The sequence below is a fragment of the Pteropus vampyrus genome, unplaced genomic scaffold (genome assembly GCF_000151845.1).
Source record: "Pteropus vampyrus isolate Shadow unplaced genomic scaffold, Pvam_2.0 Scaffold67, whole genome shotgun sequence".
Classification (NCBI taxonomy): Eukaryota; Metazoa; Chordata; class Mammalia; order Chiroptera; family Pteropodidae; genus Pteropus; species Pteropus vampyrus.
In genome coordinates this window covers 7133255-7144837 of record NW_011888848.1, presented here as the reverse complement: position 1 = coordinate 7144837, position 11583 = coordinate 7133255, and the positions used below count along the sequence as shown (strand labels likewise).

At 35.6% G+C, this 11583-nt stretch overlaps 1 protein-coding gene across 3 annotated transcripts in view; it reads right to left on the bottom strand.

Moving 5' to 3' along the window:
- Positions 1 to 503: 503 nt before the first annotated feature.
- PPP3CA (protein phosphatase 3 catalytic subunit alpha) overlaps positions 504 to 11583 on the bottom strand; it is a 310822-nt gene continuing 299742 nt past the window's right edge. For all 3 annotated transcript variants that reach the window (XM_023531395.1, XM_011361515.1, XM_023531396.1), the window contains exons 12-13: positions 8866 to 8963; positions 504 to 2673 (exon numbers count right to left, since the gene is read on the bottom strand). In XM_023531395.1, the coding sequence (XP_023387163.1) occupies positions 2477 to 2673; positions 8866 to 8963 (295 nt within the window). In that variant the 3' untranslated portion in view covers positions 504 to 2476. The remainder of the gene's footprint in view (positions 2674 to 8865; positions 8964 to 11583) is intronic.

The following is an 11583-nucleotide window of genomic DNA, read 5'->3' as shown; positions in this document are numbered from 1 at the left end:
AGCACAATTTGTAAAAGAAAAGAATCCAAAAAAAGATTTTTTTTTTTGTCAGGATATTTTCTCTGCAGATATAAGAAAGAAAATAAACACCTTGGTACCAGAATTATCATGTCTTTCACATCATTCTAATAAGTTGCATCTAAATATTTTCTTTGAATGTCATTTTTTTAGGAAGAAAATATCCACAGGGGGAAAAAGTGTATGGATTCATTAAAATAAATTTGGGATAGTCTTTGTCAGAGAATATATCTAGAACATCTTTGTTTTGGTACACTATAGCACTAATTGCCATATTCTTATTATTTCATATAACAGGCATACTTTATTACATAAAACAAAGTGCACTGAAAATGAACAATGTTAGAAACAAACTGAAATTTGGTGTATCTTAAATCTTCAGGTGATTAGATATTAGCTGAAGCGCCGGTATACAAATTTTATATCAATACAAATGCAACTCTCTTTTGTGATGAAAATGCACTTAGTAGCTTAGTTCTTTTTGCTTTAGCAGATAGGGCATCCAATACAACTGAAACAACCTGATAACAAATTTCGTTTTTTTTTTTTTTCAATAAAAAGGAATGCTATAGTTTCTTAACTGGCTCCCACACTCGAGGGAGCCAGAAGATGGCATTTGCTCTTTAAATATATTTCTCTTGTCTGATTCGAGACACAAAGCCACCAAGCTTCTTATAGCGGAAGTAGGCACCGCACTGTAGATCACGAAGCCCTCGGGGAAGCCTCTGAGAGCAATTCCGTGATGAACGGTGGTGGGCCCAGCACCTAGAAGACAGCATGGTGGTTGTGCACAGAAATCCCTTCAGCAGACTCAGTGAAAGGATGAGAATTTTTTAAGTTCATGCACATTTTATTGAGTAGTAATATAAAATGCTTTTTCTTTTTCATTGTTACAAGTGCATGCTTTGATTGCCAACATTTCAGAAGTCAAATTACAAAGGCAAGGCTTTAGGCTGTAGTGAATTACTTGGGCACTTATACAATTGTTAAAAAATATGAATGGACTTTTGTTGTTGTTTTCAGAATGAACCAGTTGTAACCCGTAACTGATATACAAAGGGAAAAAAGTGAAAAAAGTACATAGTGTGTGGCACATGACAGAACAGAACAAAATAACTAAATCGTTATGACATTAACAGTTACCATGCATTTAGAGTTTCACATGTAACTACAAACTTATTTAAATTTCACAAGGTTGCTAAACATGCTAACCGGCTATATGTGCACTGACAAGCTTATGTTAAAAACTTTTAAGAATACTCTCCCCTTTAGATTTTTTCAAAGCTTTTTTTGATTACAAAATTTCAAAGGCATTAAGCATTTTAGAGAATATAAAGTACGCCAGTATACATACATTTCCAGTATATGTCAGACCACTAAGCGCATTACAGTCCCATACAGGCCGATACAGCCATTTTTTTTTCTTAAAAAACATGCATAGGCAGATTTTTTTTTTTTTACAGAATATAGATGCTTTATCACTGTACTTAATATGGTGTCTTGTTCACTATACTTAAAAATGCACCACTCATAAATATTTAATTCAGCAAGCCACAACCAAGACTTGATTTATCAACAAAAATCCCTAAATATAAACAGCAAAAAAAGATGGATGTAATTATTCCAGTTTTTTAAACTTAAAGAAAAGAAACAAAAAGATTTTCATTGCTAAATTAATGTGTTATATTGAAAAAAGGGCATTCAAGCACACTAAAGAAACCTGAGGTAAGCATAATCTGTACAAAATTAAACTGTCCTTTTTGGCATTTTAATAAATTTGCAACATTCTTTTTTTTTTTTCTTTTTCTGTTTTTTTTTTTAAGACTGCCTAATTCATTTTATAGCCATTGTCTGACAAGAGTAGCAAAACATTATCAATAAATAGTCCTTATTTAGTTTATACATCATTTTGTTAAAAATGTTTGATGTCATCCATTTTTAGTGCTGCAACTGTAAACGTACAATAGAGTAAGAAATTAGACAAAGTTTTCGTGTCCAGTAACATAATAAAAGACCTATCTTTAACCTATCTAGAAGTCCCCAATGCAGTAGGAAAACATGTTCACTCCCTAACATCGCAGTATATACTAGCATTAGCTTTCTTTTTATTTTTTTTCTATAAGCATTTTTAAAAGGCATTACCCAAAAGAGGTGTTTAATCACCATCCCCACCAAAATATAATTTATTATATCTCTCCCTCTTTTTTAATGATAGTGTAAACTGAATCCAATTCCTGGCCCCTACAGCAAATAAGCTACCTTCAGAGGCAAGAACATCCAACTGCTGATATGCAGCAATCCCCACCATGCCCTGCAGCTCCAAAAAAAACCCCAACAAAAAACCATAAAACACAAAGAAAGAAAAAAGGAAGAAAGAGAAAAGAAAGAAAGAAAAAAGAAAAAAGAAAGGAAAAGAGAAAAAAAGAAAGAAACAAATAAAAGAGTGAACAGGAAGTGGTCACTGAATATTGCTGCTATTACTGCCATTGCTGTCCGTGCCGTTAGTCTCTGAGGCGAGAGCCTTGTTGATGGAGTTAAGGTTGGCGTCAGAGGGCATGGCATCTCTGCGAGGTGGCATCCTCTCGTTAATTCGGTCTAAGCCCTTGGCCTCCTCGAAGCTAGTGATCTTATGTTGTGGTGAAAATCCTTTGATAGCTAAACAGAAAACCATTAAAAAAAGAAAAATCAGGTTAGCCAGAGGAAGACAAAAGGCGCGGCTGTTGCACCAGGTGATGTTAGAGATTTCGCAGTGAGAGAGGGAATCCTTTAGTAGAGAACAAGTGACGGGACCTGAACACAACACAACAGACTCCTTACCATACCTGAAGGTAACCAAAAGGTTTGAAAACAGCCAATGTCTCTTGCCAACCAAAATGTCCTCTTCAAGTTAGTAAGATGAAAACATTTCTCGTCTTCATGAAAGTTTAGATCAACAAAATCCGAAATGGATATGTAAGGAGGAATGATGCTACCAGGGATAGGTCTCTAGACCCAGCACAGCACCAACTGGCCACATCATTAGCTGAATTCCTGCATCCAACACCCTGACTCAGGCAGACTGGAACATAGCCCTATATTTACTATTCCACTCAGCTAGTAATAGCAACGTCAGTAGAATCACTGAGGCAGATATACCTAAAATTCTGGTCATAAGTTTAGAGCAGAAGCTAAAAGAAGATACAAGGAATTAACTTGGGGCATTTTCATGCCAGCTCAGAATCCCAGACAGGCTCTTCCAGAAAACAACTCGATGATGGCATGAAAAAAATAAAATTACAAACTCCCACTTCTGCAGTCAACTTTGGAAGCATGTGGAGTTGGTGACACCATACGAGGAACCCAGAAAAATCAAGATCAGATCACTAAGTAGAAAACTTGTCCGCCCTTCAGCAGTGAACAGGCCAAACTGATGTTCATCTGGTATCCATTCCTGTCTAAATTAAAGGAAAACTCTTTTTTGGTAGGTCAATGTAGACATAGCGATGGTTCAAGAATAACACGGGGAAAATGCCTTTCATGACTTTTAGCAAGAATGAATAGGGCTGGTTTGGGCCCTATTCAATGAAAACATGGAATTCTCAAAGGGGGAGCATTGACATTTGATTTTTTTCCCCAGTAACCTTTAGTGTGCTCCAGAAATAGGTAAGGTGTTTATGCAAGAAACTTAATGATTTCTCCAGTGGGTGCACCAATCAGTACGCTGAAAATAAAGTATGTAAATGGGGAACCAATGACATCAGTTTGCTTTACTTCCCTGTGAAGTGCAAGCCAGATACTGAAGGGCCAATCACCAATGCTGAACTGGGCTGCATCTCCATGGCTGATTAAGGACAATTTCATGGTACCTTTATCTCCCCTAGTCCCCATCCCCCACTGCCATATTTGGGGAAAAAAAAGGAAAGTAGTTTCAAGCTGAACCTTTGCCAGCCACTCCTACACAAATGTGCAGTGCCTTTGATTAGTATGGATGAGATTCTTAAAAGATATACACGGTTGCTTCTAAACTCATTAAACGATGAGAAATAGTTTGTTCCCCCTCTGCATTTTAAAGGTTAGCATCATGGTGATTAGTCAACTGTGGGAGGAAGAAGATGGGGAAATGGAGAAAGACCAAGGCCCAAAGCAAAGCTTCTTAATTCTTCTCTAATTTAGTAATAAATTATAAAATAATAGAGCTGTCTAATGAGCACCCACCCTGAAAACTAACTCGATTATTTGGAGGGACAAAACAATTGCACAAAGTGGTAGTGTTCTTTTTCTAAACTATGGCAAATACAATTTCATCATAATTAGTAAATATAAAAAGTTCATCATAATTTAAAACACGATTTTATTAATTTCAATGATAAAAGTGGAAATCTCTAGGTTTTAAAAGCCAATAAGGTGAGAGTGTAGAAATTCAAAATCTAGTTAGAACAATGAATACGTTCAGAATGGGGCTCCATTTCTAACCTTTTTTGTCTAGCCTGGTATGGAAGAATGTGCTCTGCTGTAGTTGCTGGTCAGACAATGGGTATTAGCAATTTACATTGGTAGTATACTTAACACAACACAGAGTCACAGAAACCACAGAAAACAGCCAAACTATCAACAAGAATGCACACTGCAGATTAGAATTTGCCAAGAGGAATAGAAAATTCCCACATAAATAGCAGTTTATTCACTGCTATTTAGGAAGCAGTTGTATTTTCTCTTACAGTGCTATCATTTCCCCCACCATATCCAAATCACGGACAAATTAAAGAATCTAAAGTGGCACTTTTTACATCATATCAAAGAACTAGATACACACAATTTTGGGAAAAATAAAAAGTTATTTTGCAAGAACAAAATACAACTGAAAAATTTTGTTTTAAAGGGGAACTTCAAATTATTCTTTTTAAAATTTCCAGAGGGTATAGTATAAAGATATTAAAAACTATATTGAAATGCATTTCTCTCATAACTATACATTTAAAAAGCATTCAATTAAAAAATAATTGCTCAAGGGCCAAGTCTATTGTCCTTGAGCAGTACCAGGACAGTTGGTGATAGACATGTCTTGATTTCTCCTGCAACTAGCACAGTGCCTGGAGCAAAACAGACACTCTGTAAACGTTAATCCATTGAGTGGCTACTCCATCGTCACTGTTTTTATTACCTGTGGCCACTTCCACAGCCACTTTGTTGATGCTAACTGTACTACAAATACCAATAGGTTCAAATTTGATAAGAGTAGCAGAACCGTTTATCTCATACACAGCTGTCTCGGGTTGGAATATTTTTTAGAGACATAAATTAATGTTTAACTACAACAAAGCACCATTCCAATAAACATTTTTTTCTTGCTAGAAACTTCTGAAGACTAGAATTCATAAAGCTATTTTTATTCTCTCCTTTTCAATGCTGACTGAAGTGATTTAAGGGAGGGACATGGTTCAGCTCAAAGAATATTGTTTTATGCGTCATTTGTCAAAACAGCTGCCATAACCCCCACCCCACATCTTTCAAGATATATAATCCTTTTGTTTTCTGTGATTATCCTAGGTTCATTGTATACAAAGTCAAACATAGCTTTAAGGGAAAAAAAAACAAACAAACAAACCATAAAAGGACATTTTCCCCTTTAAAGCAAGAACATTTTGGTTAATACTGAGCCACAACTGTTAGCCCAACACCCACACACTCTGTACAAGCTACAGCAAAAAAATAAAATAAAATAAATGAATACACCCAGCAGAGCCCTTATCTGTTGCAGGTACAACAGAAAGGGGACTGGCCAATTTACCTTCATCAGCCTCAATAGCCTCAACAGTAGCTGAAGAGAAGAAAGGGAGTGCAAAATGAATGAGAAAAATGAGCAGAGGATTTTTAATTCTAAGAACAAATCAGTGACGATCAAGGGAGCTAGGAGAATTCATGTTCCTGTAAGTGCTGGATTCTGGCACAGACAAACAAAACAGAAATGCTAAAAAAAAAAAAAAAAAAGAAAAAAGAAAGAAAAAGAAGAAGAAACAATAAAATGATAAGTTTAACTTATGAGATGGACATACCTCTCTGAGTGAACTGTTTTGGTTTTTGCTCACTAAATAAATGACAAAATGATTAACCCCTTAGGAAAAAGGGAGAGTTTTCTTTTATTTAGATTGAATCGATAAGGGGCCAAGTCAGTCTAAAATGTGCATTTGACTCACACAAATTTCAAGAAAACCACTCCTATGGATGGTGATATGTAGTTTTAAAATGCCAGAGTAAATGGCAGAACTTGAATTGTGCCATGTCAGTGGAGTAATTCATACTATTTCATATTAAATAGCCTAGTGCAATGGAAAAGCAAGAGGGTGTAAATTTAGAGGAAGAATAAAATTAATGTATGTGAGTTGATAATGCCTGTGATTCTTTAAAGACAAACACTGAGCATTATTAGAGTGGTGAAGGAGAAAGAGTAAAGGAAGAGAATCATATAGTCTGGATTTCTTTTGCCAAGTAATCCAATTTAAAATCAGTTTTTCTTACTGGAATATCATTTTGGGAACAAAATTCTTGAAATGTTACAATCAAGTGGTAATATGCCAATAGCAGCAATAATTCTATCAGCACTTTAAAGAAAAGGCTGCTCAAATACAGAAAGATCAGCATACTTCTGAGGCAAAACTTTAAAAGCCTATTGCTTTATCAGCAACTTTTATAATAAGGTTAGGGTCTATTTACACTGCACAGGTGTATGAGTCTTTCTATGCCATCAAGGTAGTTGATATTTCCCTAATTAAGTGCTAACATGCAAAACGTCTCTGTAATTCCAAAATGTGTACTATTAAAATTCTATCCCTTGACTTTAATTTGCATATTTCTTATAATTTAAGGTTTTAAATCTAGGGCAACTGCCAAATGTGCACTACAATTTACTTACACTGCATTCTAAATTCCTTCTAATAAGAAAGTATGATGATTATCACCATGGAGAATAGTAAAGCTTGAAGTAGTTTCTCCTTCTGACAAACTGAAGGGCATCAGATAATGGAATTTGAAGTTGCATTAATATATGTGGTTTAAAATATATTCTGAGTTTTCAAATTCTCAGGACTAATGACGTTCCAACCCTTTTGTCTGCTTTGCGCATGTGGGTTTATGTGTGTGTGTGAATCCAACACAAAATAACACAAACGGTGGATTTAAAATAAAGTAACAGAAAAGAACAGAATAATCTAAGTTAAAGTACAAGTAAAAATCTGGAAACAAAACTAAGAATTGTAATAACTTAAATAACTTAGGTTTACAAGTAAAGCAAAATATGTGGAACCATACCAGCACGACATAATAGAAATATGTACTGCCCGTTATTAAATGTATCCTTCTTAAACAAATGTAGTCATAGTTTCTGATAATACACTTAGAGTACCTTAAAATGTGCTCATCAAAAACTATGCAGATTTCAGTCAATTAGGTAGTTGTGCATTCTATGAGTATAAAAGATCCATTTATGCTAATGTTTTGAGAGCGCGTTCACTTTGGTGGGAAGAATTATTTTGTGTTTTTTAAAAAGTTATTAAAATAATTTTTAGCTATAAAGGGAGAATTTACTTCAGTTTCATATATTTTCCTACCTTCATTTAGAAAATTTTCTCTTTTTGTGGAAACTGAAAAATATTGATTTTAGAATAAATTCATATGAATATGAAGAAAATTAGAGTGATGCTGCTAGGATGTGATCACTTAGCACCACATTCATGAAGTTAAACATTACTCTATGTAAAAGAGGTATGTCTAAATAATGTAATTGTAAGAACATCTGAATCTTCTAGATTGAGAGATAGGGATAGGAAAAAAAAGGTTCAGGGAAAGATATAGGAAAATAAGCAAGAGGCTAAGATTGCTTTGAAAATGTTACAGTATATTTTTGTTTTCATTTTTTTCTGTTAAAGTCTAATCTAACAGCAAAATTTCCATAAAGCATTGTTAAAACTAGACTCTAATTAATGATAATATTAGATAACAAAAGTAACAAAAGTAAAAGAGTGTATAGTACCATGCTATCTAATATGGTAGCCACTAGCTACATGTGGCAATTTAGATCGAATTAATGAAAATTAGAAAAAAATAAAGCACTCGGTTTCTCAGTTGTACTAGCTATATTTCAAGTGTCCAATAGGCCACATGTTGCCAGTGGTTTCTGTACAGATACAGAAATTTCCAAAAAGTTCTATTGAACAGCACTTGTCCAAGAAAGCTAAAGATTTTAATACAACATCTCTATTTTAAAAGAAATGTTTTCATTTCCAAAAATAAAACGTGGTTCTACTCAACTATGTTTTGAGTGTATAAATCAGAAAAAGACATATATGACTCCCACTTTCTATTTAAGCAGATAATGAAATCACACTTTTTATATTCTTCCCTCCATTTTCCACTGAAATCTAGACTGAGGGATATGAGTGTGTGTGTGTGTGTGTGTGTGTGTGTGTGTGTGTGTGTGTGTGTGTGTGTGTGTGTGTGTGTGTATTTTGTCTATCAAGTAAATAACCAGAATATTTAGTAAAAATGTAATTAAAAATTTGTTTTAGCAACTAATTGACTCAAAGTGGTCAAACCTATTGTGTGCGTAAGCAACCTAAATGAGCTGTCTATTACAGAGAAGGCTGAATTGTGATTAATATGTAAATGAAGAAGTACAGGGTTGGGTAAAGACTCCATTCCAGTGAATGAAGAAGCTATTGTGTTGGTCAAGCTGATATGGGGTTTCAGTCCTTCTTTGAGCCAAGAAGAACTTAAGACTAAGACCGATCTTAAATGAATGAATAACTCAGGGATCTAATGACACAGCTGACTGAGATGCTCCAGACATACAGTTATACCAATGGGCCCACTTACCGCTTTGCAGTGTTTGCTTCCCTCCAGAAAGCACTCCGCTGGGGAGCATGCCCGTGGGGGTCAGGCCTTTCAGCGTCAGCACACTCTCACTCTCTTCTCTGGAAAGGCACAATATTGGGGAGGGGGAAGGGCATTACGTTTTACTTTAAGGAAAAAAGAATACTTGAAAGAAAAAATGCATATAACAACTCACATTTACATCTATCTTGGCTCTGTGGATTTTTTTTAACTTAAAACATACTATATATTTTTAAGTTCGTACATAAGTAATGATATGTGAATGACATGACTAAGGTAAAATTTACAATTACGCCATTGTGTTGGTTAAATCTCTTCTGAATATTGAAGAAACAGAAAACAGTTCTGATTTAGTAAGCAGGCATTACAACACAGAGTGTTTGCTGGGCATCCTGTAAGGTTTTCAGCCTAGGCTCAGCAAAAACAAATGAAGCTGATTTAATTTGGGAGAGAAAACCAGAGAGTTTATCGGAGATTAAAAAAAAATCCATCTATGGATTAGGAAACTAGGAGTTAGATACAGGGGGCTGTTAAAGAATTCTGATATTACATGATAAACATGCAAAATAATGGCAACTAGTCAACGATGCAACTGGTAAAATTTCCCAGCTTTTCTTTTCAGTGGCTTCTTTCCTCTAATGATTTGCTAATATAAAATCATTTTATTACTCACTATGACAAATGTTTTACAATTAGTTTTAGGTACATCAGTATTTCAATTATCTTTATTAATGACAGCATAGTATTAACATGATGCTTAAATAACCATGAAATAGGAATAATCTCATATCTTTCCACACAGTAGACACTGTAATCCTATATAACCCAAACAAGTTAACATTTTTTATATATCCAATGTTTATAATATGTGCAACTACTTACTCCACATTTTTATGTCTAACATGACTCAAACATAATTCTTAAACTGCCCCCTCAAACCTGCTCCTTCCAAAATCTTTCTTCAACTCCATCTTTTAGTTATGCTTGAAGACTTGCTCTTTAACTGCTTTTATCCTCTCATGTCACATCTATTCGGTCAGCAAATCTGATGGCTCCACCCTCAAAATAGTTTCAGTATTTTACTACTTCTCACAATACTACTTTCTCATCTCTTTTTTAAAAAACAGCTTCATTGAAATATAATTAACATACCATACAATTTGCTCATTTTAAGTGTGCGATTCAACCAACGGTTTTAGTATATTTACATAGTTGTGAAACCATCACCGTAGTCAATTTTAGAACATTTTCATCACCCCAAAAAGAGATTCTTTGTCCATTAGAGATCACATCTCATTTTTTTTCAGTCCTGTCAAACTACTAAGCAACTTTCTGTAGCTTTGTTTCTTCTAGATTTCATATAAATGAAATCACACATGTGGCCTTTTGTGACTGATTTCTTTTGCTAACCACCAGCATCTCTTCCCTGATTGTTCTAGCAGTCTCAGACTAGTCTTTCTGCTCTATCCTCATCAAGCTCTTACCCTTCCATCCCCATAACACGCCCACCCTCCAACTGCCCCCCGCTCCCCGCCATAACTATTCTCAGTGTAGCAGCCACACTGAGCCTTTTAATACCTAAGCAGATCCTCTATTCAAAACTCTCCAGTGGCTTCTTCTCTCATTAAGAGCGAAAGGCGAAATCTTTAGATTTGACAAGAGCCTTAAAAACTAGCCCTCAACCCACACTCCTCCATCCTCATGCATCTCTTGGATTGTATTTCCTACTAGTGTCTACTTTCATTAGCACTCTTCAAATATATACCCAGCACCTCCACATCTCAGGGCTCTGCAGTTGTTTTCTCACACTCTTCCTCTGACATCTGCATGGCTCACTCACTCTCTGCCTTCAGGTCTGCTCATGCATCCCCTTCTATCATGAGGACATCCTTGAGAATGCTGTTTAAAATAACATGCACCTTCTATATTCTCTATCTCCCCTTATGTATTTTATTTATCTAAAGCACTTATCACTCCTGAAAAACTACGGAGTGTGTTTCCTTGTTTTTCTGGGGTCCACTGCCCACTACACCCTGGCCAGAGAAGCTTCATATTCTTTCGACACCACTAAGTCATCTTGTTATCCAATCTCTATACTATCATTAATATACAATATCTAAACTTGGATAACAGCTGCCTCTCATCTCATGAAAACCATTCCTTGACTCCTCATTTCCTACGTACAAAAAATTAAATGCTTTACCATGGTACTCAAGGCCATCAAGGATTTGGATTTAAACACATTTTCAGCCTCATTTTTTTACTAGATTCCTCATTCACCTTCATGCCTCACTATCCAACTCCTTTAAATACTTGGAATTCATTGACTACATAGTTCACTTTCAAATCAGACTCTCATTAGTGCTGCTTACTAAGTTTGGACAAGCTACTTAGCCTCTCTCAGTTTCAATTTTCTCACTGAGGTCAACCTGACCTTGCAAGATTGCTGTGTGGATTCCTATCAAGTGCGTACAGCATGGGGCATGGCTCCTGGCACTTAACCAGCATCCCATATAATGTTGCTCTTAGAATTGTGTGACTGTGTTCTTGATGATTTCTCAGCTTCCAGGAATGCCTTCACCACCATTCTCTCCTCAGTGGAATCCAGCTTATCCTCATACACTCCTCCAACGCCAATCTCTCCACGAATATTCCTTTCAGGAAATACAAGGGCTCCTCGCTGTGCTCTTCCACAGCAGA